Raw genomic sequence first — 27,464 nt, forward strand, 5'->3', positions numbered from 1 at the left:
AGCAGTCACCTCTAGGTGATCAGCTATTGCAGGAATACAGTTCTACACCCCTACACTCTGTTGACTGCAACCAGGGCTCTGTCATTCTCTTTTCTGTCCTTAAAACATAGCTGGCCTTTTAAGGTTACAGAGGAGATGGGAACCATATGCAGATCACAGAACCACAGACTCACGTAATTGTAGATTTGGAAGTGATCCAAAGGGCAGGGGCGGAGGAAGGGGGTGCAGTGGGGGCGGGCAGCCCCGGGTGTCACCACTGAGGGGTGTGACAAAATGCCGGGAGGCACTCACTACGGGGCCTGCAGCGCGCCCGAGCCATGCATCTCTCCAAACAGTCCACCCGCTGCCTGCCCCTCAGCTGTAGGGCGGTTGAGTGGGAGGAGGCAGGCAGACTCCTCAGAGGCCCCACTGCACCCCCTTCCTCCACCCCTGCCCCGTGGAGCGTCCTGCCCCAGCTGGCCCCGCCCCGTGGGCGGCTGGCCCTGCGCCTGGGCGCAGGGCATGCGCATTGCCCCAGGCGCCCAATCGGCTTGCTCCACCGCTGTCTAAGGGTCATCTAGTCCAACCCCTTGAAAATGCAGGAATCTCTACCAAAACTTCCTGACAGATGGCCATCCAAATTCTGCTCAAAAACCTCACACTGGAGTCTGTTCCACTGCTGAACAGCTCTTACTGTCAGAAAGTTCTTCCTGATGGTTAGTCAGAATTTCCTTTCTTGTAACTTGAATCCATTGGTTCGGGTCCTGCCCTCCACAGAAGGAGAAAACAAGCTTGTTCCATCCTCCATGTGACAGCCCTTTAGATATTTAAAAATGGCTATCATATCTCTTCTCAGTCTCCTCTCTTCCAGTTGACTCCATCAACTGTTCCTCATAAGACTTTGTTTTCAGACCCTTTATTATCCTGGGGCAGATCTACATTCATGGTTTATAACATTAAGAAAGAGTTAAGGCATGGTTTTCAAAACGTAAGGGTCACATTACATTTTGCTAAGAATGCTAAGAATGTGTTATTAAAACGTGACACCAGAGGGCATTGCAAAGCAACCAGGAACCAGGCAGTAAGAGGAACTGTTGTTATGGAGGGAGAACGTTAAGGTAATGAACTTTTTTAAAAAAAACCAAAACAGAACAGTATGCCCTGGGACGTTTTAGAACAATATAGCTAGTATTGTTTTAATAATGTTAAAAAGGTCAGTGTAGATCCTACCCTGGTCACTCTCCTCTGCACACGTTCCGGCTTGTCAATGTCCTTCTTAAATTGTGGCGTCTAGATATGGACACATTATTCCAGGTTTGGTTTGACCAAGGCAGAATTTCTGCTAGAAGTTTTAGAGCTACATATAGTCAAAACATGTGGGTATTGGATTTGGGACTGTAGTAGTAAGCCCCTCCCTGACCCACATGCATTCAGTTGTATGCATACAGACTCCATGTAAGATGCCCAGTTATTTAACAGAACATGTGTAGGTCGGGGGGGGGGCTGTTACCACAACCCCACTCCCTCCATGTGCTTTCACTGTACTCAATTTGAATGTCTTGTCTAGTGCTACAAAGGACTCAGCATGTTGTCTGTGTAAAACAGGGCAGTACTCCTCTGATTTTCCCTTCTGGCCTTAGATTCACTCATTATTGGACTAGAAGGGGAAATAGGGTGTTGTGGGTTAAACCACAGAGCCTAGGACTTGCCAATCAGAAGGTCGGTGGTTCAAATCCCCACAATGGGGTGAGCTCCCGTTGCTCGGTCCCTGCTCCTGCCAACCTAGCAGTTCGAAAGCACCTCAAAGTGCAAGTAGATAAATAGGTACCACTCTGGCAGGAAGGTAAACGGTGTTTCCGTGCGCTGCTCTGGTTCGCCAGAAGCGGCTTAGTCATGCTGGCCACATGACCCGGAAGCTGTACACCGGCTCCGTCACCCAATAAAGCGAGCTGAGCACCGCAACCCCAGAGTCGGTCACGACTGGACCTAATGGTCAGGGGTCCCTTTACCTTTACCTTTACTCAGAATTTAAGCTTAAGGGACACGAAGTCTAAGGCTAGAAAGAGACAAGGAGAGCCCAGTCTACAGCTGCTATAGTACTGCCTTGTTTGACACAAGGCTATGCTATGAAGGCTGTGTATTTCAGTCCCTGCTGTTGGTTCTAGACAGGATGAGGGTGGGACAATCAGGAGCATTATGGGTGGACAGCATTGAGGTGGGTGATGGCTACAACTTGAGCAATCATTTGCAGGCAAGTTGTGAGATCCTTGCTCACTAATATCTTGGGATATTGTGGAGTATCCCAACTTGCCTGGGTCTAGCTGGAGTAGGTGATTGCAAATCATGATATACCCAGTGGGTAATTCAAATTCTGAATGTGAAAATTTACCTCAGTATTTTAGAACACGAGACACTTTGGCATTTCCTGACTGCTTTGATTTTGGCAGGTATCAAATATGAAATTTCATCAAGCTGTTAACTGTCAAACACTAATACTACCACATGACATCTGTCAAATACAGGCAAATATCCATATGTCAGCTATAATCAAATACGGTCAAATATTATTTATCACATTTTTATCCCAACCTTCCTCCAAGGAACTCGGGGTGGTGTACATTATTCTCCCCACTGCCTCATCCTTGTGATAACATTATGAGGTAATTCTGAGAGAATACGTGGCCCATGGCCATGCAGAGAGCATCGCGGCTGAGCGGGCTTTTGAACCCTCATCTCCCTGATTCTAATTTGACATTCTAACCATTACATGATGTTGGCACCAAATAAAGAAATACTATTAAAATGCTATTGCATGCCAACTGTCAAATATAAAATACCATTGTATAATGGCTCTCAAAAATTGTCCAGTACTAAACACTCAGATTAAATACAACCAGGTGTTGTATGCAGATATAAAATATTCAGAGGAAGTCCAGTAAATATTTGAATATTCAGAATACTGTGACTATTTTGCATACCAATTCTCTGATGAGATATTTTCAAGCAAATTGGTTTCAGCTCCTACTACTTGTCTTCTAACTTCCAGTCAAAATCTCTCCCCCCGCCCAGCAGTCCTTACTCTGAAGCAGTCACAGCTACCTCACACGGGGTGTTAAGGAGAACAAGGACAAGATCTCCATGTGTGACGCTGAAGAGATGGAATTAAGCCTTCAAAATTAACACTAAAAAAACTTGAGAGACTCCTGTGAACTCCTGTAGCTATGACAACTGGCTGCTGGGGAGACTGCCAGGCATGGAGCCATATTAGAACTCCAGCTGCTTGTAGCTGTGGATCCAAAAGGAGGAAATGAACCGAGATCGTGGGTCCCCTGGAGAAGCCACATTTGCCCTCCGCCACACAGGCACACGCGTGCCTCTCTCCAGGATATTCGGTAATCTGTACGGCTGGTCTCACATGTATAGATATTTAGGTATCTGCCTGTCAGTGAACAACAAACGAATATCCTGCCATCCCATCTCAGCCTTTCTCTTTCATTCTGTGCACCCAAACACAAATCCTTTTATGCTAGGGATTCCCAGCCTTTAAAAATAACAAAGCCACCCCATCCTAAAGTTGCACCTTGTACTCTGAGCTGCGGATAAATGAAGCTGTCAATTTAGGTTTCTCTCAATTTCCCATTTTTTCCAAGCTTCAATTCAGTCTGCCTATTTCCACAGCAGATTTTTTCTCTTTAAGCCCCACAAAAATCAAGCCTTTTTGTACAACTTTCTCCTAATATGCACATTTTTAATGAAATTTTGCCCAATACATACATTTTCCTAAACATTGCTTCATAATTGCTGTATAGTTTAGTTATTTTCACACTTGCCCCTGATGCACAAATATTTGTATGCTTTTTTAGCATTAAAGATCCCAAATTTTGTAGAAGCACAAAGAAGAATTGCAAGGTACAGTTGTGCTTCAGTTCACATATTGGTTCAGGAAGTATGAATTAGGCAGGTGCAAACTGAAATACGAATCAAATGAATTTCTCCACATACCCCCCGCTGTCCCACCTCTGAGCTCCTCTGGGGAGTCTCCTCAGTTATTAATGGTATGAGTTCACAGGCCACCTTAGGTCATTCTTTGCCTCTGGTTTATTTTGTCCATCTAGCTAAGATCCATGTGTGCCTCCTTCTTGTTATTTCTTCCATTGCTGGTTGTCTTATCCATGTATTTTCAAATTAAGTTATGCTGTTGTGCTTCAGAAGAGGCAGGCAATTAGAATTTCATCACTAGAGTGACCTGATGCCAAGCAGAGCAGGGCTCTCTCTTGTATTCCTAATAGATATACAGCAAAGGAAATTTCAACAGGTCCAGCTTGGCTCCCCTGTGCAGCGCTGGGAGATGGAAAGCTGACCCCTACCAAATTCCATCTTCTAAACAACTATTAAAAGTATAAGTAGGAGCTCTCTTCTCTTTGGCATCTGGCTACCCTAAATTTCACTAAACCTGACCACAGAATTTACATTCCTCCAGCTCTCCTGTTCATTCCATTGGGATGGGAGAGAAATCCTATTCGGTTTGCATTTAAAAGTGAACTTTCTGAAACAATATGCAGACCAAAACACAGCCATCTTTTGAAATTCACACTGTTCCATATTCTTCTGTGTGGTTCTCCAACCAAGTCATGTGCACAAAAATGCATATATTCATGAAAATAACATAGAAAAATGCATTATATTATGGGAAATTGGTTTGCAAAAATGTGTATATTAGGCAAGACTGCGTACGAAAATGAATATTTTAAGAGACGTTCGCACTAAAATGCTGATGAATTTTCATGATGAGGTTTAAAAAAAAACAAAAGTTGATGTGGAAAATTTGAGATCTGAATGTAAGGTTGGAAAAACCTTTTCAATCAAGCTGTATATAAACATTGTCAAATAAATAATATAACATAATAAATAAAAATGAGACACTGAGAGAAACTGAAATAGACAGATTCGGTCACCCCTTCATTCCAGTCTGGCAGTATAGGCTGGTCCATTAAGGAAAATGGGACCCTGGACCACCAACCTTAGCCTGCCCCCATTTGCCTGCCTCCTTGCTTATATCCATTCCAAGGGATGGCACTGCCTGTCAGCCTCCCCCCTCTCGGTCTCTGTCCTTGTAGAACTCAGCAGGGATGAGGACATTGGTTCTGTCATTAGTTCTGTCTCCACCTTCTGTTGACCTTCCACCCTCCCAGACCCAATGGGCACCAGGTGCCAGTGGGCCATGTTTTTCTGATTAGTTGTGTATATATCTTAATCCCTATGGTCATTGCTATGTTTATCCACACATTCCCTCTGGACTGCATTATTCCAGCTCTGCTTGCTCAGTGCCCATGAGGAAAAGGATCCCCAGAAATGGGGAGAGTTGCTGATGGGATCTCTGTGTTGATATCGAAAATGATTACTGATAAAACTCTTGCAAAGTGCAGAAGTATTTACCACCTTTAGTGAAGCTGTGAGTTGTCATTATTAGTCCCTACAAAAGGGAGACGGGGGCTGAGAAACAGCAACTTGCCAAAGGCTAACCTTGCAATGTAATGACAGAGCTGGGAATTATACCCGTGGCTCCAGGACCAGCCGCAGATGTGTTCTGCTGGGGCATGTGTGAGCAGGTACATTGGAGAAGAAAACCTGTAGAGAGGAGTAACCCCATGTGCTGCTGCGCCTATTTTGCCACAGAGGCTGAAGGTGGCTGTACTGATGCCCCAGGTATGATTTGCCCCTCACACCTCATTGCGGAATGAGCGTATGGTCTCTGCCACTTGCTTGTTCATCCACCATGCCTGTGGACCTGGCAAGAAGACACTATCTCAGACCCTGTGGTGAGAGCATCAGCAGCTTGGGTTGCCCCCAGGCTCTGCAGCCTCCTGCTTTCCCCCAAAGGTGAGATTCTGTTTCTTCCTTCTGGGAACAAGGTCAGAGGCTAGATAACCATGGATTTACAGGGATATTCAATCTTTCTCAATTATGTGTGTACCAGTGACAAGACCTATGCAGGTCTTAGTCACAGATCTCCCCCTGTCTCTTTCAAATCTATAACAGGGCTGGTCCAACCATTAGGCAGAATAGGACAAGTGCAACAGGTGGCTGTTCCTCCCAAGGCTCACAGCCATTCTCGTTTGTTGCCACCTAGTCTGTCCTGGGTCTCCTAATGTGGCTCTCTATCACAGATGTGGTGCAGAATGCCAGTGCTGAAGTAAGAGTCAACTGCCAACTCAGTCAATGTAGAGGGCACCATTTTGTTTTTTGCCTCAGGCAGCAGCATGCTTTGGGCGAGCCCTGAACCCATCTCTCCCCACCCATATTTCTTCCATTGTGTCCTTCCTCAGCCCTGTCCCAGAAAACACTGCTGTCAATATACAATAATAAGAGCAGCCTACCACCACAGACAAACAAACCAACAAACCAACATCCTTCTCCAGAATGGCCTGGTGCCTTTGGCAGCAATGCAACTTGATCTGCAGCATATGAAACGTTCCATGGCAAGGAGCTAAAGATGGTCACCTACTAATGTGTGTGGTGATGTCCTCCTACCTGTCCCTACCTTGGGATGCGGGTGGCACTGAGCCTCTTGGGCTTGCCAATCAGAAGGTCAGTGGTTCAAATCCTTCGGATCGAATACATAAAGAAGGTTATACCCAGCAAGTGTCAGTCAGTTTGGGAGAGGAACACCCTTAGCTAGTCTGCTCTCTTCTGGTACTTTTAAGGATTTAATGTGGGAAAGTATGGTATTGGCTCTAATTCCAGAGTGCCCAACTCTCCTAGCAAGAGGAATACATGCTGGTCATTTCTGCACTACAATCATCATGGAAGTCCTGGAGGTAGAGGTAGAGGTAGGGCCAGGGCTAGGGCTTAGAGCCAGGGCTAGGGCCAGGACTTAGAGCCAGAGGAATATTTAGCATCTTCCTGAATGACAATCCCCAGGATTCTTTGCAGGAAGCCATTTCTTTAAGAAGGTATCAAACTGCCATAACAATATTTGTTGATTCTGCTGCAACTGACAAACACAGATATCTCTCTGGTATAAAACTGATGCAAGTTTGTAGTTTAGACATGCCTATGAGCTGCTGAAGACACACTGTGGTTCAAAAGAAAAAAGATAACAGATGATGGTTTGACTGTAAGGAGAAAGGGATTGGTGGACCAGTGCCTGAGATCTTTCAAATCCTGGAGATAGGACTATGAGATTTCAAGAGACACCAGCTAAGCTGGTGGGGCGGGGCGAATCTGTCCTTGTCATTTCATCTCCTAAGGGTGATTGTTGTTGAAACATTAAGTATCTCAGAGCTGTTTTTCATTTTAGCTTTGAGGTATTTGTGAACAAGCAGCTCATGATGTGGGTTGGGACGGGGAGAGGTTAAGCCCAAAAAACAGTCCTGGAGATCAAGGCCAGGAAAGTTCCCACGAGAAACTCTTTCCCACACACTCATGAACTCCTTCCTGCTCCTTTAACACTTTGGCCCTAGACAGGAAGCAGGAGACCAAACTTTCCATGTGGGAATCAGGCACTGATGATAAAAGAAGGCGCTTGCATTGACAGGGGCGGAGAAACCAAATCTGGATGCTTCTACCTCATCCCACATCCATGCTTGGGGTTGTTTCCAATGCTAGTCCTACTCAGATTAGATCCATTCAAATTAATGGACATAATACATTTATGCTTCATTAATTTCAATGGTAGCAACCCCTGGGTTTTATTTTTTCCTTCATTTCTTTGGCCAGAACCAGCAGTTAGTAGTGACAGACCTTTGCTGGGAGGACTCAGAAACTGTTAAGGGGATTAGCCTCAGTTTCCACTACACAGAGAGGGCAGGGGGCATGAGAAAGAGAACCACCCTAGCACAGGGGATTTGGGTTCAGATCTACACAGATAATAAACAGAAATTGATGACATGAGTGGTGGAAATAACCACCTTTGCTTTGGAAGTCCCTCCCCCTATTCCCTGGCTTTTGAAGCTGACTGTGGTTACACAGTGGAAAGGGAAAGCACACTGTACATTCTCTAGGACATGGTCTTCTCTTGTCTAGGGGCGCAATGGGACTAGGAGGGCCCATGGAGGGCCCTACAAAAATTCAGAGCTGGCTTTGCCAATGCCTGTTAAGAGGCTGGTGAACATCCCCGGACGTCTGTTCAAGTGTTGTGTGCACAGCTCAATCCCAGGCACAGGGGCTCTAGAGCTGATAATTGCTTTGCTAAGTGCCCTGGGCAGATGGTGTCAAATTGAATCAATGATAGTTTTAGCAGAAGCAAACAGATATTATAAAAGCATTAGGCATCTTCAAAGGGTGACTCACGGTGCACTTGCCAGAGGCGCAGCGGCCTGGTGTTTGGCAGGCAGGCATAGGCAACTGTGAGAGAGGGATGAATAGCCATTTGCCCCTTGCTGTTCCTTCCTCCATTTTTTTCCAGGGCAGTTTTGCACAGGTGCAAACTGCAAATCCAGCCATTAGTTCCACCTTGGCTATTTGCCAGTGTGCTATTGGGGAACTACAGGGTCCCAATAGCAGAATGGAACAGCCACTTATTGGGACTGTGCAAGGGCTTGCAATGGTGTCAGTGCAAGTCAGTCACACCCACTGTATAGACTCTGCCCCGCTGCAATGTAGAAAGCAGTGCTGGAATGATGGGGTGGGGAGATGTAGGTCTATAGTTCACACATGTATGTTGCTTGATTACTATAGGACATGTACAAAGCCTCTTTCACTTATCGCTGAACAGCTGAGCAGGGCTTCCTTCCCAAGGCAGACAGTACATCTAGTATACCTGAAGGAGCGTCTCCACCCCCATCATTCAGCCCAGACACTGAGGTCCAGCGCCGAGGGCCTTCTGGCCGTTCCCTCACTGCGAGAAGTAAGGTTACAGGGAACCAGGCAGAGGGCCTTCTAGGTAGTGGTGCCCGCCCTGTGGAACGCCCTCCCACCAGATGTCAAGGAAATAAACAACTACCCGACTTTTAGAAGACATCTGAAGGCAGCTCTTTTTAGGGAAGTTTTTAATGTTTGCAGTTTTATTCTGTTTTTAATGTTCTGTTGAAAGCCTCCCAGAGTGGCTGTGGAAACCCAGCCAGATGGGTGGAGTAGAAAAAAAAAATTATTATTATTATTATTATTATTATTATTATTATTATTATTATTATTATTCCGAGGCACCTTTTGCTTTCAAAATTAAGCACTGGCTAGACCTTCTTGACATAATTTTGAGAACATGGATCTATTTCTTTAAAAACTATTGAAACATATGGTGATATCCTCAGCTAAACATTATGCTAGAATTACTTGGTCACTTCCATCTATGTCTACTGACATCACCCTTTTACGATCGCCAAAGAGTCTTCCAGGTGATTGTAAGAGGTGCTTTGGCGATAGTTAAAGACTGGTGCCAAAGCACCTCTGGGAGGCTATGCCTGCAGCCACAGGAAGTGGTGGCAGCAGTGTGGGAAGCGGTGAGGGAGAGAGGGGGTAGGTGGGCAGGCAAGTCGTGGCAGGGGAAGGGGGTGGGGGGGCATGGATGTGTAGCAGCACCTATTTTTTTGGGGGGGGGACACCACTGGCTGCACCTTCCATTTCTTCTGAAAAATAAGTCTCCCTGGTCTGGGGGGGGGGGGAGTGGGAAGAAGCGCAGGGAGAATTCAGGATGACTATGATTGAATGATGGTATTGTGTGGATGCCCTACCAGAAATGGGTGAACAAAGCATTACAAATCCACACAGGTCTATTAATAGCATCAGGCCTATTGCTATCTGTGTTTTATTTATGTTTTGCAACTATCAGTGAATGATCTGGAAATGTTATTATATTTTATTCTGAAAACTTTGCAAATGTGAGTCGTTTTGAGCATGGTTTAGCACAGGAGAGTGGCATACGAATGAACTGATGCTGATGCCTGTGACTATGCTGCGCCTAACTCATTCTCATTGCAGCCGAGTAGTGATCTCCCTCCAGAAACGTACCTCACGTCGGGGCTGTAGATGGCCAGCCGCAAGAGGTAGAGGGCAGCGCTGCCCAGTCCGAGTCCAATGAAGCCAATGAGGGGGATGAGCTGGAGAGAGAGAGAGATGAAAAATACGTGAAGAAAATGAATATTTATCAGGGGGACTGGGGAGTTAAAGGGAGCCCTGACACATCAGGAGATTTACAGGGAAAATATGGCACAGCAATCGTATAGCCAAGCTCTAGTACACAGTGTAGCTGTCAGTTTGAGTGACTGAATTAAAAGAGGGGGGAGAAAAATAGACATATCTAGGGGAGGAATTGGATCTGGGGATGAGAAATTGCCTGCCACTCCCCATACCTCCCGGGATGGGGGAGAGCAAGGCCTCTTAACACTGGATATTGGAGCATATTGGTGGGTGAGTGGGGAAGTCTAGGGGCAGTAGAAGGAAGCATGTATTTTCTCCCTCTGCCTGCTGAGCCCTGAGGGAGATGGTTATGAGGGGTGTTTTGTCAACAGCGATGTAACTGATGGAGCTGTGGTTGCTATTTGTGGGAGATGAGAAGATGAGCACCTTTGTCTGGTAAATGAAAGCCATTATTTATTGTGATACACTTAGTATCTTCACTTTTGCACTTCTCCATCCAACTCAGATTGATTTTTATCAATCCACTTAGCCATTCTTGACCTCTCTTGTTCACACTGAGTTTTCTTCCTCACACCCCAATCCAATCTTCCTTCCTTCCTTCCTTCCTTCCTTCCTTCCTTCCTTCCTTCCTTCCTCAATGTCATTTTCTACTTAACCACATCGTAGTCAATCTGCTGTTCTCAAAATTAGTGGAGAGCAGTAAAAAGATGGATTAATGCTTATTTATGGTACAGGCATTCCTATAGGAATGTCTCCTTCCACACAGTCCTGCCATCCATTGAGGACAAGGAAATGGGCAGCCCTTTAGCATATCCTCCCACTGTCTTAAGTGTCATTGTTGTGAAAGTGTGGTGAAGGGCCTTGCCCACTGTGGCACCCAAGACATGGAGCATGTTGTCTGGTGAGATCCAACTGGCTTCCTCTTTCCAGGAACCAGTTTGTGGAATGAGGTTTAATTAACACAGAATATTGGGATCCGACCTTCTGGAGAGGAATAATCATTCTAACAATTTCAGCTTTCTTTCAACTTTTTTAATATATAAAAAGTTCCTAGTCCATATGGTTACAACAGTCTGAAAGTACGTGGTCAATGCATGGTTAAATCTTAAATGCTGATATAGAGGACATGGTAGAGAATGTTTTCTTCTGGTCAGGAGGCATAGCTGCATCCTTGCTTTCCCCCATGTGTTTTGTAAAGAAATATTTTCTGTTTGCTTGCCTTGAATATCTAGTCAGGGTCACAGTTGGGCCACCAACTGAAGCTGAAGGAAGGTACTTCATGATACCAAAACTACTCGTGCCTTGAGTGACCATAGTGGATCCAAGAACCCCCAAACTGAGCACCAGCCTCTTTAAAGGGAATGCAACCCTACCTAAAACAGGTTGACCCCACCAGTACAGTCAAAAGAACCAGGTGGAGCTTCAGTTTAACCAGCATTTGTCCAGTCCATCACTGAGTCTAGACCATCCACTGCCTCAGCTGCAGATGCAAAGGATAAATAGAGAGGTGTTTCATCTGCATAGTGATGACAATGCCGTTCAAATTCCCGGACGATCCTCCTCAGTGGTTTCATGTAGATGTTAAACAGCATGAGGTATAAGGCTGACCATTGTGACACCCCACATTGGAGGGTCCATAGGGTGGAGCATCACCTTCTGGAGATGTCCATCCCAAATACTCCCAGCAAAAGTATTCTCAACTAATCGAGCTGGGCATTATTGGTTGCTGCTGGTGGTTTGGAATGGGGCATAAGGCTCGACACAGACGACTGCTGCTTTTCAGAGTGTTGAAAGTGATATGATAGAGTATGGTTGCTTTTCATGTTGTGTACCCCATCCCAACTTTTGCCTCTGGTAAGCAGGTTTTGCAGATTTGGGTAGCGTCACAAAAGCCTTCAAAACTGGTTTGATCAGAGACTACTGTGGAACATACAGCAAGGGGAACAATCCTATTTCCACTATCTGGTGCACTACTGCTTGCTTTCCAGCCAAACTTGATGTCCAGTGCTGAATACTTTGCCTGCCAATAGTTTGATTCTGAGGCTGTTTTCTACAGCAACACTTCTCTCCAAATCCCTACAACACACGTGCACACCCACATACACAAAATGTTTACGTTTGCTTGCCTCTTGGGCTCCAGCTACCATCCCTATTTAACGAAGCTGCCCTGAACGCCAACAGCTTTTGTATCCAATTCCAAGGTAATTTCCTTCCTAGCCTGCTATATGAATCCCCAGGAGGCTGAAGGTGCAAAGCCTCAATCCAAACAGATACAGCAGCCGCTTGACCTTTCCCAAATTGCACTGGCCCCTCATGCCCAGCTAGATGTTTGGCGCATAATGAACCTCTGTGTCTCCCCCCCTGCCCTCTAGGAAACAAATAGCCAGGAGTTTATAATCCTAACTATTGCCATAGAAGCAAATCAAAACATTGCCTACCCCAGAACACAGAGTGGAATCTGGGAAGTAGAGGGGCAAGGCGTTCACATAAATATGAGTTTTCTGATTGATTACAGGCTGTGATCTTTGACAGGGCTAGGAATCCAGGTACTGAAAACTCTATCTGTTGGGATATATATCCCAAAGATATTTTGTTCTAAGATCTCCCCAACGAATGTCACTTCACATAATTTTCTCTGAGGGTTGATGTAACACAAGGGGCAAGAAAGAGTTGGGAATAAGAATTCATAGGTTTTATTCCCATCGTGGAATATTTTATTCCGGTCCAGAAAGGGCCATGGCTCAGCAGTAGAGTACCTGCTTTGCATGCAGAAGGTCCCAGGTTCAATCCCCAGCACCTCCAGGTAGGACTTGGAAAGATCCATTCCTGAGGGAGCATTCCTGAGCAGCCACTGCCATGAGCTCGATGGACCAATGGTCTGACTTGGTAAAAGGCAGGGCAGCTTCCTGGGTTCCTATCCATTCTTAATCTCCCACTGGGAGACTTGTTGGCATCCTTCTGGAATCTAGAATAATTTGGCCACCATGAACCCCACAACTTTGCTTGTGACCAGGCAGTGTCCCATTCATTTCCCCATTTTCTTTTAACATCTCAGCATGCTTAGTCGGAGGCACGGCTACCCTCCCCACCTCACACCCTTTGGCGCATCCAACTTTCAGCGGACGCCAGGTGCGATTCAGGAGGTTAGAGTTGTCGAGAAGTAATGATTTTCCTTTTTTCACATTGTGTGCCGGCCCCATGCCAGGTGGACCTGGCAGTGGCTTCTAGCTGAAACACACCGGATAATAAAGAATGACGCCACAGTCCCAGGGACTTCTGGCACCTCTGCAGAGAGTCAGGGATTACAGACGTATTTCACCATCTGCTGCTGGCGTCTTCTGGGTTATTAATTCTGGGGGAACATCTGAGGATGGGCAACTCACTGGGGATAAACGCATGAATTTGGCTGCCACTGGGAAGAAAGCTGCTGTGGCACTATGGAAGTCGGCATGTAAGCCATGCAGAGGATAGAAAAACGTTGCACTGCTGATGCGTTTTCCAAACGGCTTTCCTGTTCTCCAGGATTTCAGAGGATGCAAGTTGTTCCACCTCAACCCACCCCATTCAAAAGCATTTTGAAGTGTGAGTTCCAGAAAGTATCTCAGAAAATGTTGTGTAAACAAAGCATGAGGGCCGCTTAATATTTAAATTTAGCCATGGAGGCTCTCAGATTGTCCTCTTCTGTGTTTTCTAAAGGCTTAGCAAAGGGTGCTAGTTTTAAGGGATCCAACAAGATAGGAAGCTGGTGGTAGTAGCAGCCACAGTGACACTGTTTCCTATATTAGTTCAGATAAAAGGTGAGGAATAGGCTTGTATAACATTATGCATGGCATGGAGAAAGAGGACAGGGAAAGGTTTTTCTGCCTTTCTCAGGACATCAGAACTTGGGGGCATCTAGTGAAGTGGAATGTTGGGATATTCAGGGCAGGCAAAATGAAAGGAAGTCCTTCCCACAATCACATAGTTAAACTAGTGAATTTGCTCACACCTGAGGTGGGGGGGGCACCAACTTAGATGCCTTAAAAATAGGATTAAACAAACTCCTGGAGGAGAAGGCTACCTATGGCTACTAGCCAGTCAGAGGCAGCGTACGTCTCAGTCCCGGAGGGGAGAGTACTGTTGCGTTCAGCTCCTGCTTGCAGGCTTCCCATGGGAATCTGGTTGTCCACTGTGAGAACAGGATGCTGGGCAGATGGGCCACTGGCCGGATCCAGCAACAATCTACAAATGTTATTATGTGATGCACTAGTCAAATTTTAAAAATAATCTTAAATAGATAGATTGATAGATTGATAGATAGATAGATAGACAGATAGATAGATAGATAGATAGATAGATGATTGATAGATGCCAAGGCTGTGGATAAGCAGGGCTGCTTTACTTCAATGTGAGATAGGTCTAGGTTTGCCATACATCACAAAAATTCCTGACATGTCCTGGTTTCCGGGGAAAAAATGGCATCGTGGGGGAAATGGCGCCAGGAGCAAAATGTCAGGGAAAACCCAGATGTATGGCAACGTGATGGAAAACCACTGTATTTGGGGGGACGCGGGTGGTGCTGTGGTCTAAACCACTGAGCTTCTTGGGCTTGCCGATCAGAAGGTTGGTGGTTCGAATCCCCGTGACGGGGTGAGCTCCCATTGCTCGGTCCCTGCTCCTGCCAACCTAGCAGTTCAAAAGCACCTCAAAGTGCAAGTATATAAATAGGTACCGCTCCAGCAGGAAGGTAAACGGCGTTTCCGTGCGCTGCTCTGGTTTGCCAGAAGCGGCTTAGTCATGCTGGCCACATGAGCCAGAAAAACTGTCTGTGGACAAACACGGGCTCCCTCGGCCTGTAAAGCAAGATGAGCACCGCAACCCCAGAGTCGTCTGCAACTGGACTTAACTGTCAGGGGGCCTTTACCTTTTTATTTTTACCCCAAAAGCTCAACAACTTTGCGGGTGTCAGGAATATTACCTCTTGGAAAAAAGCAGCCCTAGGTACATAGGTCTCCTTAAGGAGCTATAGGAAATACCTAGGGAAGATCTTGCTTTCTGTGACAGGCCCTTGTTGCACACTAACGCCACAGGGGCAGGAAGGGGGGAGAGAGCTGGTTCCTAGATGGTCATGCTTCCATGCTATGGCTGTCTCAGGCGAGCCCTGCCCACCTCCCAGAGCCCGCCGCTGGCCCTGGCTGGTGAGAGGCACATCCCAGCGGAGGTGGCCTGGAGTGAAATCCTACTGTGGGCAGGCTGGGGTAGGCTGCCCAATGGATAGAACATTGCCCTATGCTGCACTGAACCACTGGTGTGCTGTCACCAGTAAAGTTGTGCTTAGCCCACTCTTCTGTCTCTGGCTCGTCATTGCACCCAGACTCCTGCATTCTTCTGAGGATGTGACCTGAGTACTTGTTCAGGTTTCTTCCTGACTCCTCTTTTTGCATGTTTTCAGATGTATGTGTCCCGTCCCCCCCCCCCCGCCAACTTGATGGAATTACCTAATGCAAATTACAAAAAAGAAAATGAAAGGGAATGAAGAAAGGAAAGGTAGAGAGGTGGGTGGGAAGAGCAAGTACAATTTACTACGGCACTAGGACTTGTGTTTTAGTGACAGAACATCTGCTGTGCGCACAAGAGGCCTCAGGTTCCATCCCTGGGATCTCCAGTTAGGGCTGGAAAAGACTCCTTCTCTGAAGCCCTGGAGAGCCATTGCCAGGCATTGCATACCTGCCAAGTGTCCCATTTTTACACATGAGGTCATGGTGCCATTTTAGGTGCTGTAATCTTGCTTGCTCTCATGCTGCGCTCTTGCCCCCCCCCCCCAAGCATTGGGGAGAACTGTGACCTTGTGCAGCAGTCAAAAATGTGTGTTTTGGAGCACCGCATGAGATTACGCCCCCAAAAAGTGCTTTGAAGGGGCAAGAACACCGCACTCTACTCACCTGGGAGTGTGTCCTGGGACTTGACTATACAGCTGCAAATAAAACGTTTTAAGTGCAATATATGACTTTTTAAGTAAAGTGCAATATATGACACTAGATGGCAACAATGAGCTATGGCAAATTCAATATATTTTTCAAAACGTTTTTTAAAAAAGCATTTCACAGCGTTTTTTAATATGCGTGTAGATTCCACCCTGGTATCAATCAGAAAAAGTTGGGTGGTATGTCATTGCAGACAGTGCTGAGCATGGTGGATTTATGATTTGTCTTGTCATAAGGCAACTTCCTGTGTTCTTATTTTGCTGAGAACTCTAGTCCAGAGACATGGTGGTGCCCTCCATTTATTACTGGACTCCCAACAGCCCCCACATTGTCTGGCCTTGTTCTCTTCCCTTGCCCTAGGAGTAGGGGCAGCAAAATGGTGAAAGAAGAGCAAAGGTTGCCAGTCGTGGAAAGAGAGTGCAGGAGTGTAGCTGCCATCTAGGAATTACTGGATGTGGGACTTTTCTCCTGGCTTTGGGCATACCGGGGGGAGGGAGCACCTGCCCCCACAGATCAAGTACAGTGGTACCTCGGGTTAAGTACTTAATTCATTCTGGATGTCCGTTCTTAACCTGAAACTGTTCTTAACCTGAAGCACCACTTTAGCTAATGGGGCCTCCTGCTGCCGCCACGCCAGTGGACCACAATTTCTGTTCTCATCCTGAAGCAAAGTTCTTAACCTGAGGTACTATTTCTGGGTTAGCGAAGTCTGTAACCTGAAGCGTATGTAGCCCGAGGTACCACTGTAAATCAATGAAGATAACTGAGGTTCTTCCCCCCTAACATTAAGCCTGCCCCCTATCATAAATCCTGGCTATGTCCATGCTCCCGGTCCAGCTTTTTCTTCTTCTACATGTGCAAGACAACTATAGGGCCAAGTCTCTGCTACTCTGAGAGAGAGAACTTCACAAAATCCCATCACCACCAGGCAACACTGCTACTGCTTCTCATCAGCCTTGCTTTGTGACAATGGCATGTTTCCGCTCTGTTTCTGTACCACCAGCAGAGTTCTGGGGTTGCAAGCCTTTTCCTTCCTTCCTTCCTTCCTTCCTTCCTTCCTTCCTTCCTTCCTTCCTTCCTTCCTTCCTTCCTTTCTGCTCAGTTGGTGGTAGATGTGGAGTTGGCATTAATCATAGGCTGAGGCAGTTGGGCACCCTGGGAAGTGCAGCCACACAGCAGCAGGAGAAGCTGTTGCAAGGTGAAAATGCTGATCCACATGGATGGTGCAAAGAACAGCTGATGGTGGATAATGGATGGTGTGTCAGGGCTGCACCAATCCCCCTACTTCTTTCAACCTATCAGAGGCAGGCAGACCTTAGCGCTCACAGTTAACCCTTTGCACCCTCTCCAACTGCTGCTATTTCCCAGGGACAGTCCCGGTTTCCTAGCATCTGTCTCTGGTAAATCATTGTCTCCTTTTCTCTCCTTTTAGCCTCTGTGGGAAGAATTTCGGAATGCCCTTTTTAAAACGTTGATAGTGGGTGCACATGTGCACTAGAGTTTGCTTGCTTCCCCACTCCCCCATAATTGCTTACCCCAATAGGAAATCTTGGTGAATACAGTGGTACCTCGGGTTACAGACGCTTCAGGTTACAGACTCTGCTAACCCATAAATAGTACCTCAGGTTAAGAACTTTGCTTCAGGATGAGAACAGAAATTGTGCAGCGGCGGCGCGGTGGCGCAGCGGCAGCAGCAGCAGCAGCAGCAGCAGCAGCAGCGGGAGGCCCCATTAGCTAAAGTGGTGCTTCAGGTTAAGAACAGTTTCAGGTTAAGAACGGATCTCCAGAACAAATTAAGTTATTAACCTGAGGTACCACTGTATCTAGGGACGCAGGTGGCGCTGTGGGTAAAACCTCAGCGCCTAGGACTTGCCGTACAAAACATTGTACAAGTATTAGAAAAATTGCAAGCTCTATTTTTCCTGTATTTTAATACATAATTAACATTATTATGTAATAATTACATAATGCATTATACTGTTATATACGGTATACAAAAATCAATTTATTGATTTTGGGGTGACCTTTTTTCAAAAGATTTGGAAATTACAGTTAATTCCTTTGTTTTTAGGCAAAAATTCATCTAACTAAGCTACAGGAACATGAGGTTGTAAGAAAAAGTTATAACCCTAGTGTTCATACACATCTTCCTATTACTCATTCATTCATCTCACACTTTTCAATGCATTTTGTTGTCATTTCCCTAACTGCAAAAAGTCTATTATTATTATTATTATTATTATTATTATTATTATTATTATTAGATTTGTTGCACCAGGGTGAAAGAGCCCCTTAATCTGCTTCAATTGCACAAGCCTAAATTTCCCAGTATGGACCTGAAGCTCTCCTACAAAATAGTGACAGTTTGGAGGTACCCCAAATACTGGCGGCTTGGGTGGGTGGGTGTTATAGTGACAGCATTTCTTTTTTCTTCTATCTCCCCCATCTTTTATTTTCTTTTAGCACTTCTCAGCAGATGTCAACTGCTACCTGCCATTAGCACTGTTTTGGGACATCTATGTTGTGGGAACTGGTGGATTCTGAGAGATAAACGGACCCTCCAGGATTCTGAGAGATAAACGGACCCTCCAGGATTCTGAGAGATAAACGGACCCTCCAGGATGCTGCTTGCTGAGAGTGGTTGTGGTCTAGAGCTGTGGGGTGGGGATGTTCCGAGAGTTAGATTGTCTCTAGGAGGTTGGTTAGATTGTCCATTTGCCAATGCTTGAATAAAATTCCTCGGATGAGACCAAGTGCAGATCTATAGCAAGCGAAAACCAGTAACCTTTAAGAGAAAATCTGGTTTTAAGTGTTTATGTATCCTTCCCTGTATGGAATGGGAAAGCTGTTCTCCTTTATTCTCCCCTCCCGTGTGTGTGTGTGTGTGTGTGTGTGTGTGTGTGTGTAGCCAGCTCAGGCAAGTCCATTTCCCCCCTCCCCCATTTTTTAGCCTGTGAGAGGGGAAATTGTATTTATATCAAGGCCTCATGGGCATATATAATTTATCAGGGTTTATTCATATTTGTAAACAAAATCCCTGTCATGAATTTTTGATGGAAAGCGAGACAATGGCTTTGGGAGACGGGATAAAGGGGGGTGGGTTGTAGGTTTTCCATTCTGTCACTGAAATTTCTGAAGTGGGGGGAACAGTTAGATCACAACACATGAGGGGAAAGATGGGGGCGGGGAACCACCTTAAGCTGGCTTTCGAATTTGATGGGGGGGGGCGAATTGGAACCTGCTGTGTGTTGATTTATTCTTAGAGTGTTGAAAAACCCCTTAGAGACATCCAATATAACAAGGTAAATAACAACACATCAAATCTCCCCTCTTGCCAATTGCGCGCCAGCCGTCCACGGACATCTAGGGTTAGGGAACAAACTACCAAGAATTAAATATGCATAAGCTTGCCTCTATGGGTAGAGGGAGAGAAAAGCTCAAAAGCCTGGGCTAGCAAGTAAATAAATAAATATTTTTGGGAGAAAGAGAGAAAGAAAGATGCCTTTGAATCCCATGAAACTATCCACCTGCCCCATACCGTCAAAGCACAATTATGTCACTTTAAACAGTCATGCTCCCCCCCCTCAAAAGAATCAGGGGATTGTTATATGGTGAGTAGGGCTGCCATATGTCTGGATTTACCTGGGGGGCGGATTTGTCCTGGATCTCAGGTAAGTCAATTGAAAAAATTGAGGTTTTCAAGCCCAACAAATTTCAGGGGGTCCTGGATTTTACTTTTTGAAATATGGCAACCCTAATGGTGGGGGGTGGCATAAAGTCCAGTGTCTAAAATAGTGTCTAAGGGCCCTTCTGACAGGGCCGGCCCACCCATGAGGCAAGGTGATCCAGATAGGGCAGCAGACAGCGGCATAGCTAGCCACTCGGGTGCCCGGGGCGGTGCGCACGCCCTGCAGCTGGGGGGTGGAGCGAGTCGCCCCTGGTGGCGGGGCAAGCTGCCCATGGGGGTGGGGTGAGCCAAGGCAGGGCACGCTGTGTGGAGCCTCTCCACAGCCACCCCCTCAACTGCAGCGTTGAGGTTGCAGGCAGTCCACCCGCCGCCTCCCCCTCAGGGGAGAAGTGTGGCTCAGGCATGTTGCATGCCCCACGGTGTGGCGCCCAGTGCCCCCCGCCTCACCTAGCTATGCCTCTGGATTAGGCAGATTCATGGAGGCAAGGGCTGTCGAAGGCTACTAGCCATAAAGTTGGAGGCATTAATGCTTCTGGTTTCTGGAAATCACTCAAGGGGAGAGGGCTCCTGCAGCGGCGTAGGAAGGGCCTGCGGTGGGTGCAGAAGTTATTTATTCAAAAACACATATTTCTGCCATTTTGTCGCCCCCCTCAGTGATGACACCCGAGGCAGCCTGCACCCACCGCACCCTCCTTCCTACGCCACTGGCAGCAGATCCTGACGTAGCTCTTCATTTCCCCCTTGTTCCTGATGTAGATCTTCACTCAACCCTTATTCCCAGGTGGGGAGGTGGGGGTGCCATTTTGTGGTCCTCCTCAGGCGCCAAAATGTCCTGCACTAGCCCTGCCTTCAGATATTTTGAGGCTACGGTTTTCATCATCCCTGACCGCTGGCTATTCAGGCTTGGGGCTGTTGGGAATTCAGCCCCACTCTGACTATATAGCAGAGGCACCAGCTTCTCAGGATGACTGAACAACAAAAAAATCTGAACAAAAAAAGGCCCCCTCAAAAAAACACAAAACCATGTTGGGTCTGCAAGTGCTTCAGCCCCTAGGAGCCACCGCCTATGGTCTACAACTACCTAACTGCGTCACTGAGGGGCTTGACAGGAATCCGGCTAGCAGAGGAAGCAGGTATCTTTTCTCCTGAGTGGGCTTAGAAGGAAGCAGCTATGGACGATATGCTCCTCTTGAATGCAAAGAGTTAGGGTTAGAGTCTTTATAATGTCTTTATAGGGTTAGAGGTTATAGGATAAGGCTCAAACGTGGCTGGGGGTAGAGGGGACGCAGGAAGCTGCCATCCATCTACCAAGTCAGACCCTTGTGTCCATCCAGCACATCACTGTTAACACTGAGGGATCATCCACAGTTACCTTTGCTCTGTGTTTCTAGTTATAACTCAAGGCTTTCGAGGTCGAGATCCAAGGGTTCGTTGGCTGGTTGGTTTTTGTTCTGATGCTTTCCCCATGAAAACCTGCTCTTCACGATTGCGGAAAACCCGAATTGCCTTTGGCTCTGATTCAGCGATAAAGAGCGGGTTTTCCAGGGGAAAGCTGCGGGGCAAAAGAAAAACACGGGTGGGAAAGTGCAGATCTTTGCCTAGGAAGCCCAGGCAGAAGGCAAGTGTGGAAGAGCCCTGAAGAGCAGGGATTCTGCAGGTTTCAGGCAAGGCGTCTTCCCTGCCCTGCCTGGAGATGTTGGGGATCGAACCCGAGACTTTGCGCGCAGTCAGGGCTCTCCTGCTGAGCTGCTGCCATTCCCCATAGGAAGGCAGGAGTGGGAGCCTGACAGAGAAGGGGAGCGTGGAAGAAAGAAGCCTGGAACACCTCGCTCCTTGGGACAGGGGAAATGGAGGTGGCTGGTTCTCACGTTTCATTTTCATTTAAAAACAAACAAAAGCAGGTTCCTGTGCCTCCCGGGTGTGGGGAAGGCAAATAAGCAAGCAAGCAAGCAAGCAAGCGGGCTGGTGCAGCTTCTCTCTCCCCCAACCGTACAGACAAAGTGCTAAGAGGAAAGCTGCTTCTCTTTATTAGGGGGAAGCTGCACCTGGCGAGTTTCTGCCTGCAGCGGCGGGATGCTCAGCAGTCCTTTCTGTGCAGGGGGCGGCGAGAGAAGGAAAGGAAGGTTTAGGGTTGTGGGTGCTGAGGGTTTGGGGCTACTGTGCAGGTGGGCGGGGGAGTGGGGTTGGGAGTCACTACTCTTAGGCTAAGGGGTCAAGCGGGAAAGAGGTGACTCACTCCTGGATGTCTCTTGAGCTGCCGGGAGAATCTGCCCCTCAGAGGGGCGCCCTTCGCTCCGGGGCCGGGCTGGGCAGTCGCGCTGGCTTCCTCGCCTTCCATCTCCTCGGCTCCGGTGGCTCCACAGCAGCCCAGCGCGTCCCAGCAGCGTCTGTGCCCGCCTCCGGGACCCGCGGGGAGGGCGGCTGGGAGCGAGGGAGGGAAGTTGGGGGACCTCAGGCAAAACAAGAGCGGGAGGGAGAGGAAAGTTTCTTTTATTCGGTTGGTGGAGGCGGGGGTCTACTTGTGAGGCCAGAGTGTCTGCAGGAGACCCTTAATATCAGGTCCTGGGTTCGAGTCCCCTGTGGGGCAAAAGACTCCTGCATTGCAGTGGTAGACAGTCCTATGATCCATTGGGCTGATCAGTTCCCCAAGGCGAAACTCCCGTGGCGTGGAACTTGGTGAGGGGAGGAAGTGGGGTCACCTGCTGCTTTTCTGCGGGCCAAGGAGCAGTTGAGAGGCGCAAGAGGCGCCCTGAGTGGGCGGCGCGGAAGATGCTCTTCGCGGGAGCTGGAGGCAAGTCCCCGTCTTGTGGGGCAGGTAGCTTAGAAGGTAGAACATGAGACTCTCAATCTCAGGGTTGTGGGCCAAAAAGTCCTCCTTGCAGGGGGTTGGACTAGATTACCCTTGTGGTGCCTTCCAATTATATGGTACTTCTAGGGAAACTTGCTTAGACTAGCGAAACCTGGGTAGACTCTTTTGTGGATGGTTTTGCAAAGAAAGAGGAGACCAAAGTTATTGCTTCTTGGTGTGAGCTGGTGGTGTTTCTCCCCTTCCATTCACCTTTTTCTCATTCTCGTTTTTCTTTTCTTTTCTTCCCCCTCCCTTCATTAAATCAGGGTGGGGGGGGGAAGTAATGTTAGACACAACTATATGGCAAGGGGGGGGAGGCTGGGGAAAGTGTGTGCAGAGTAGGGACCCACTGTGAGAGAAGTTAAACAAAAAACCCTCACCCTTTTTTGCAATATACTTGGGAGCCCCCAGCTTATTTGGGCCCCTGCCAGTGTTCCACTTTGCTGGCTGTTAGCACCAAGACTGCCAAATGGCCCGAAGTTTGGGGGACAATACCTTGCCATGTACCTATGCTAAGCACTCCAGGAGCTGAGTGATCCTGAGATACTGCGCCAAGCAACCTTTGGGAACCTCAAATGGCCTTCCTCTGTCAATATTGTGGTTTCACCTCAGATCGTATAAATCTTTCACCTTTTACTAAAAAATGACTTTCCTCTGTCTTGCTAGGCTCTGGGTTCTCCGAGTGCCCAAGGATGCCTCCAGCTGCAAGCCTAGAAAGAGGCTGGAGGCTTGGAGCTCACATGAATCACCCACAAGGTTCATCCTGGGCCTAAAAGACATGTGAATTGATCCTAAAGAGGCACAGAGCTGTTTCTGTGCATCTGGAAGATGCTATTACTGTGTATGTTGGGGACCACAGCCTGTCAAAATCTATCCAAGCTGCCTACATGGTTCTCAAAATGTCATTGTCTTGAAATTAATTTCTTTGTTTGCTTCCCCCTCATGAAGGGGATAAAAGACATAGAAAGACAAAGCACTTTCCTGGGAGATGGACATACTGTACATCTCTCCACCATAGAGCCGAGCTACATGTTACACTGATCACACAGCTTGCATGTAGCTTGGCTCGCTGCCTTGTCTGTGCTATGCACAGCCTTCAAGAAATGTACAATTTTTGCGACTGCGTCTTCTCCGCACCCCTTGCAGGGCTGAGCCGGGAATATTTGCCAAGGCCGACAAAATGCACGTCTCTCCACCATATGCCAGCCTGCAATCAATTTATTTTTCATACAAACAAAACGCAGGTATGTTTGCTGCTGGGTCCCTACACTTCACACCAGGCGAGGGTGACATTTATAACTGATGGGGCCATCAACCTGCATTGCTTTTACACACACACACACACACACACACACACACACACACACACACACACAGTGTTTCCCCTCGCTTTCCACCTGGCTTCTTGAATGGAAACAAAACTTTCCTTCATTAGTAGCAGGCTTGCTGTTGCTAGCAGAGACTGCAGAATCCAGTAGTTGGAGCAGGCAGGGGGCAACTAGGGCAGTTTGCTTTCCAACCTTTGGCAAGGGATGGGATGTGGGCTATAAAATGTAATGAGATGGGATGGAAAAGCAGGATGCTCAGCCTTATTTCCTGCTCTTGTAAAAACTAGTACAGCCTTCTAGTGCATGTTTTACTAGTGCAGTAAAAACTAGTGCAGCTGGTGCCCTTGAGATGATGTTGGACTCCCAGCACCCATCAACTCTAGCCAGCAAGTCCAAGTCCAATGGTCAGGGATGATGGGCATTGCAGTCAAAAACATATTGCTAGAGTGATAGTGTGTTTTATGTTGGGTTTTAGGGGGAGCAAAGAAATGGACAATGTGATACCTGGTAATTTCTCCCTAGTAGGCTCAGTCAGAGTGGAAATGTGATTGTTAGAACATAGGGATCCATATTTTCTGCTCCCAGATCTGGATATGTAATGAAATATTTTGGCCAGAGTAAGGTGGGGCAGACTGAGTCAGTTCCAGGTTTGAGGGCCCCTGGGCAAAGTGTCAGTGGGGCCCAGTATCAGTGGGCCCTGGGGGACTTAGCAGGCTGTGGAGGCACCCTCCAAGCAGGGCTGGACAACTGGGTCTAGCCACCCTTTAAATTTCCCACAAAGCCCCGAGGTGATGCCAAGACAGGAGCATTGTGGGAAATTAAAAGGGTGGCTTGTAGGGCTGGGCCTGATGCTAGTCTTGGGGCAGGATCATGATTTGCTGGCTTCTGCTTCAAGCTGTCAGAAAACATGGTGAGCAACAACTCCTATGGGGCTGGCTTTGACTTTAGGCAGAGTGAGGTGACCCACCTCAGGAAGAAGTTTTTGGGGCATCCAATTGTCAGTTCTTCTGTTTATTTTTATGGCCACATGGAACACTGTTTAGATAGGCAGTCCCCAAAATATCACGGGCCATCTCTGAACTCCTGGATTTTGTTGTTAGCTCTAGGATGGGAGCAAAGGACAAAGTCAGAAATGATCACAGCTAGACAGGTGAAGTGGCCAGACTGTTCAATTTAGACATGAAAGATGCCTCACATCACATCCCCTTTTCATTCAGGAAGTGCACCAGATGTCCGTGAGCAACGCATTGCCACTCAGCCTAACTTAGCTTGTGGATGTGTTGGAAAGCTAAATCATGAAGCACTTTCTAATGTGTAGTGAAAGTGCCATGATCTTTCTATATTGTATTGAGCTTGTGGTGGTGAAGCCTCTGACACTGATTGACTGAGCTAGTGTGATGGCACAGGATGTTCAGGGAATAGCTTGCAATTCAGCTTCTGTGAGGAAAGGAAAAGCTGTCAGTTTGGCTGAGTTGCTGTTGTTGTTTTAAATTACACAAGGGATAACAGGACAGGAAAGAAATCTAGGATATAGCAGAATAAAGGGGCATGGAGCTTAGAGTCAGGGAAGCTGCAGGAAGGCTACGGAACAAGCAATGGACAGAAAAGTGGAACCTATAGGATGAGCAGAGAGAATGAGGCTTGAGGAGAAGGGCAGAGGACACACGGAAGTGAGGGCAAGATAGAGATGGGAGCGTAGGAGAGAGGAAGAGAAAGTGCTTTGAAGAAACTCCACAGTGCTTCATATTTGATGACATATCTATAAAAGCCATTTCCCAACAGCAACATTCTGTTCTGCCCTATTTGCCCAATGCTTGTCATACTTCAAAGTGACCAGGAAACTGGACCAGGACTCTGCAGAGAAGAGCAGGCTTAATGCTCAGTGAATTTTATACAGGGCAAAGTAGATGGGATCTTACCAAGAGGGTGTAGTTAAATAGGGGGCAGAGCCAGCTTCTTCCCCTAAACACTGAGATACTGGATGCAGAGACAGCAGGTTTAGCCCTGAGTCTTCCCTGTGCTCCTGAGGGCACCCTGTTACATTCTTACTGCATAAATGAATGGTGTTTTTTTTACCCCTGTTGACAAAAATCAAAGGACATAATGGGTAGCCCAGCCCCACTGCAGCAAACCTGGTTCTTGTACTATATGAGCCTTCATTCTGTGAGCATTTGCACACACTAACCATAATGCTGCCATTTTGCTGCTGCTGCTGCTGCTGCTGATTAGTATCAAACAAAATAGGCTGTATTTGGCAATAATGGAATGTACTGATAAAAAGGTGGAGAAAATTGAGTTATGTGCATTTCCAGGTTCTTGTATCAGCCATATGTAATTGTGTATTCAGGGCTGGTTCACACATGCACATGAACCACTTCTGAGGTCCAATGAAATGTGGTTGGATTCCCATTAGCCCCAGCCATAATTGTCAATGGTCAGGGAGGGAGGATGGGAGCCATAATCCAGCAACACCCACAGGGCCACAGAATCTTCCCTCCTCAACCCAAATCCTCTTCTCTTGCACCCACAGCTGCATCAGAGTTGCTTCCCTGTGCCACAAGGAAGGCCCCTGCACTGGCGGAGGCAGAGGAGTGTGGGGGGAGAGCCACACCCCTAGGACATGCGCCAGCCTCACCCTCGCCTTCTTTCCACCCCCCTGTGCCAGAGCATGAAGCTCCACCACTGGTTACCTGTATGTTTGGACTAGGCTGATCACCTGGCTTTTTTCCAGCCAATCGCCACCCCTCCAAAAGGATGGTCAGGTGGTAATGAGTCATGTAATGAGCCCAACCTGTATTCTTGTGCATTGTCACATATACCATAGCCGTATGGGACTACAGCAGGAGAAAGCTCTTCCTAAGTCTCTGTGGGTCAGTTAGAAACGGTCCTTGATTAGTGTCATGACAAAAGTCATCTCATCACTAAGGCTGAGTTCACAACCCTGTTTACTGTGCACTCATTGTGTTTCCAGTGCTGGGCTTTTAATCCATGTTCACAACTCATTTTCCAAAAATGCATATGTATCCTGTATATGTATTATGTCGCCGGAAAACCCCCCCCCCCAACTCACTGACACGTGTTACTCAAGCACCACACTCACACACGCATACATTCCCCCTTCCTGACCCTGGAGATGCCCCTTTAGAGGGACATCCCTTAAAGCCTTCCGTAAATAAGGAAGCGCTGGCTTGACAGCTTCCCGCTATGGCGCCCCGCATCGCCCTATCTTTATCGAGAGTAGACCGGCCGACCGAACTCTGCTGTCAATCGGCGCCCGCCTCAGCCAATCAGCATTATCGAACAGCGCCCCTTGCGGCGGCTACGCGGGTACTGCAGGCTGCTGCCGCTTTCCCCTTTCCCTTGACAGCTCTCAATACAAGGTTTCCGAGTTCAATTGACCGTGACTGATCTAATCAAAATGTAGCAAGCCGCTTCCTGAAGGTGAAAGTGCTTTGAACTTCAAAGACAATATTCTTCATAAATTCACTAAAAATCAGCCGTACTTCGGATTTTCACCGGACCACTTTTATTTTGCTGGATATTACGAAGACTCTCAAAGGGGCGCGGTTCGAAATCAAGCG

The 27,464-nt window shown here is 47.3% G+C and overlaps 1 protein-coding gene across 1 annotated transcript in view; it reads right to left on the reverse strand.

Annotated features, from left to right (window-relative positions):
- NDUFA4L2 (NDUFA4 mitochondrial complex associated like 2) overlaps positions 1-22,157 on the reverse strand; it is a 29,605-nt gene extending 7,448 nt beyond the window's left edge. The window contains exons 1-2 of the mRNA XM_083486817.1: positions 21,944-22,157; positions 9,928-10,016 (exon numbers count right to left, since the gene is read on the reverse strand). Of these exons, the coding sequence (XP_083342943.1) occupies positions 9,928-10,016; positions 21,944-22,045 (191 nt within the window). The 5' untranslated portion in view covers positions 22,046-22,157. The remainder of the gene's footprint in view (positions 1-9,927; positions 10,017-21,943) is intronic.
- Between the last annotated feature and the right edge of the window lie 5,307 nt (positions 22,158-27,464).

This window comes from Podarcis liolepis, assembly GCF_965112155.1.
Source record: "Podarcis liolepis genome assembly, chromosome: 2".
Taxonomy (NCBI): Eukaryota; Metazoa; Chordata; class Lepidosauria; order Squamata; family Lacertidae; genus Podarcis; species Podarcis liolepis.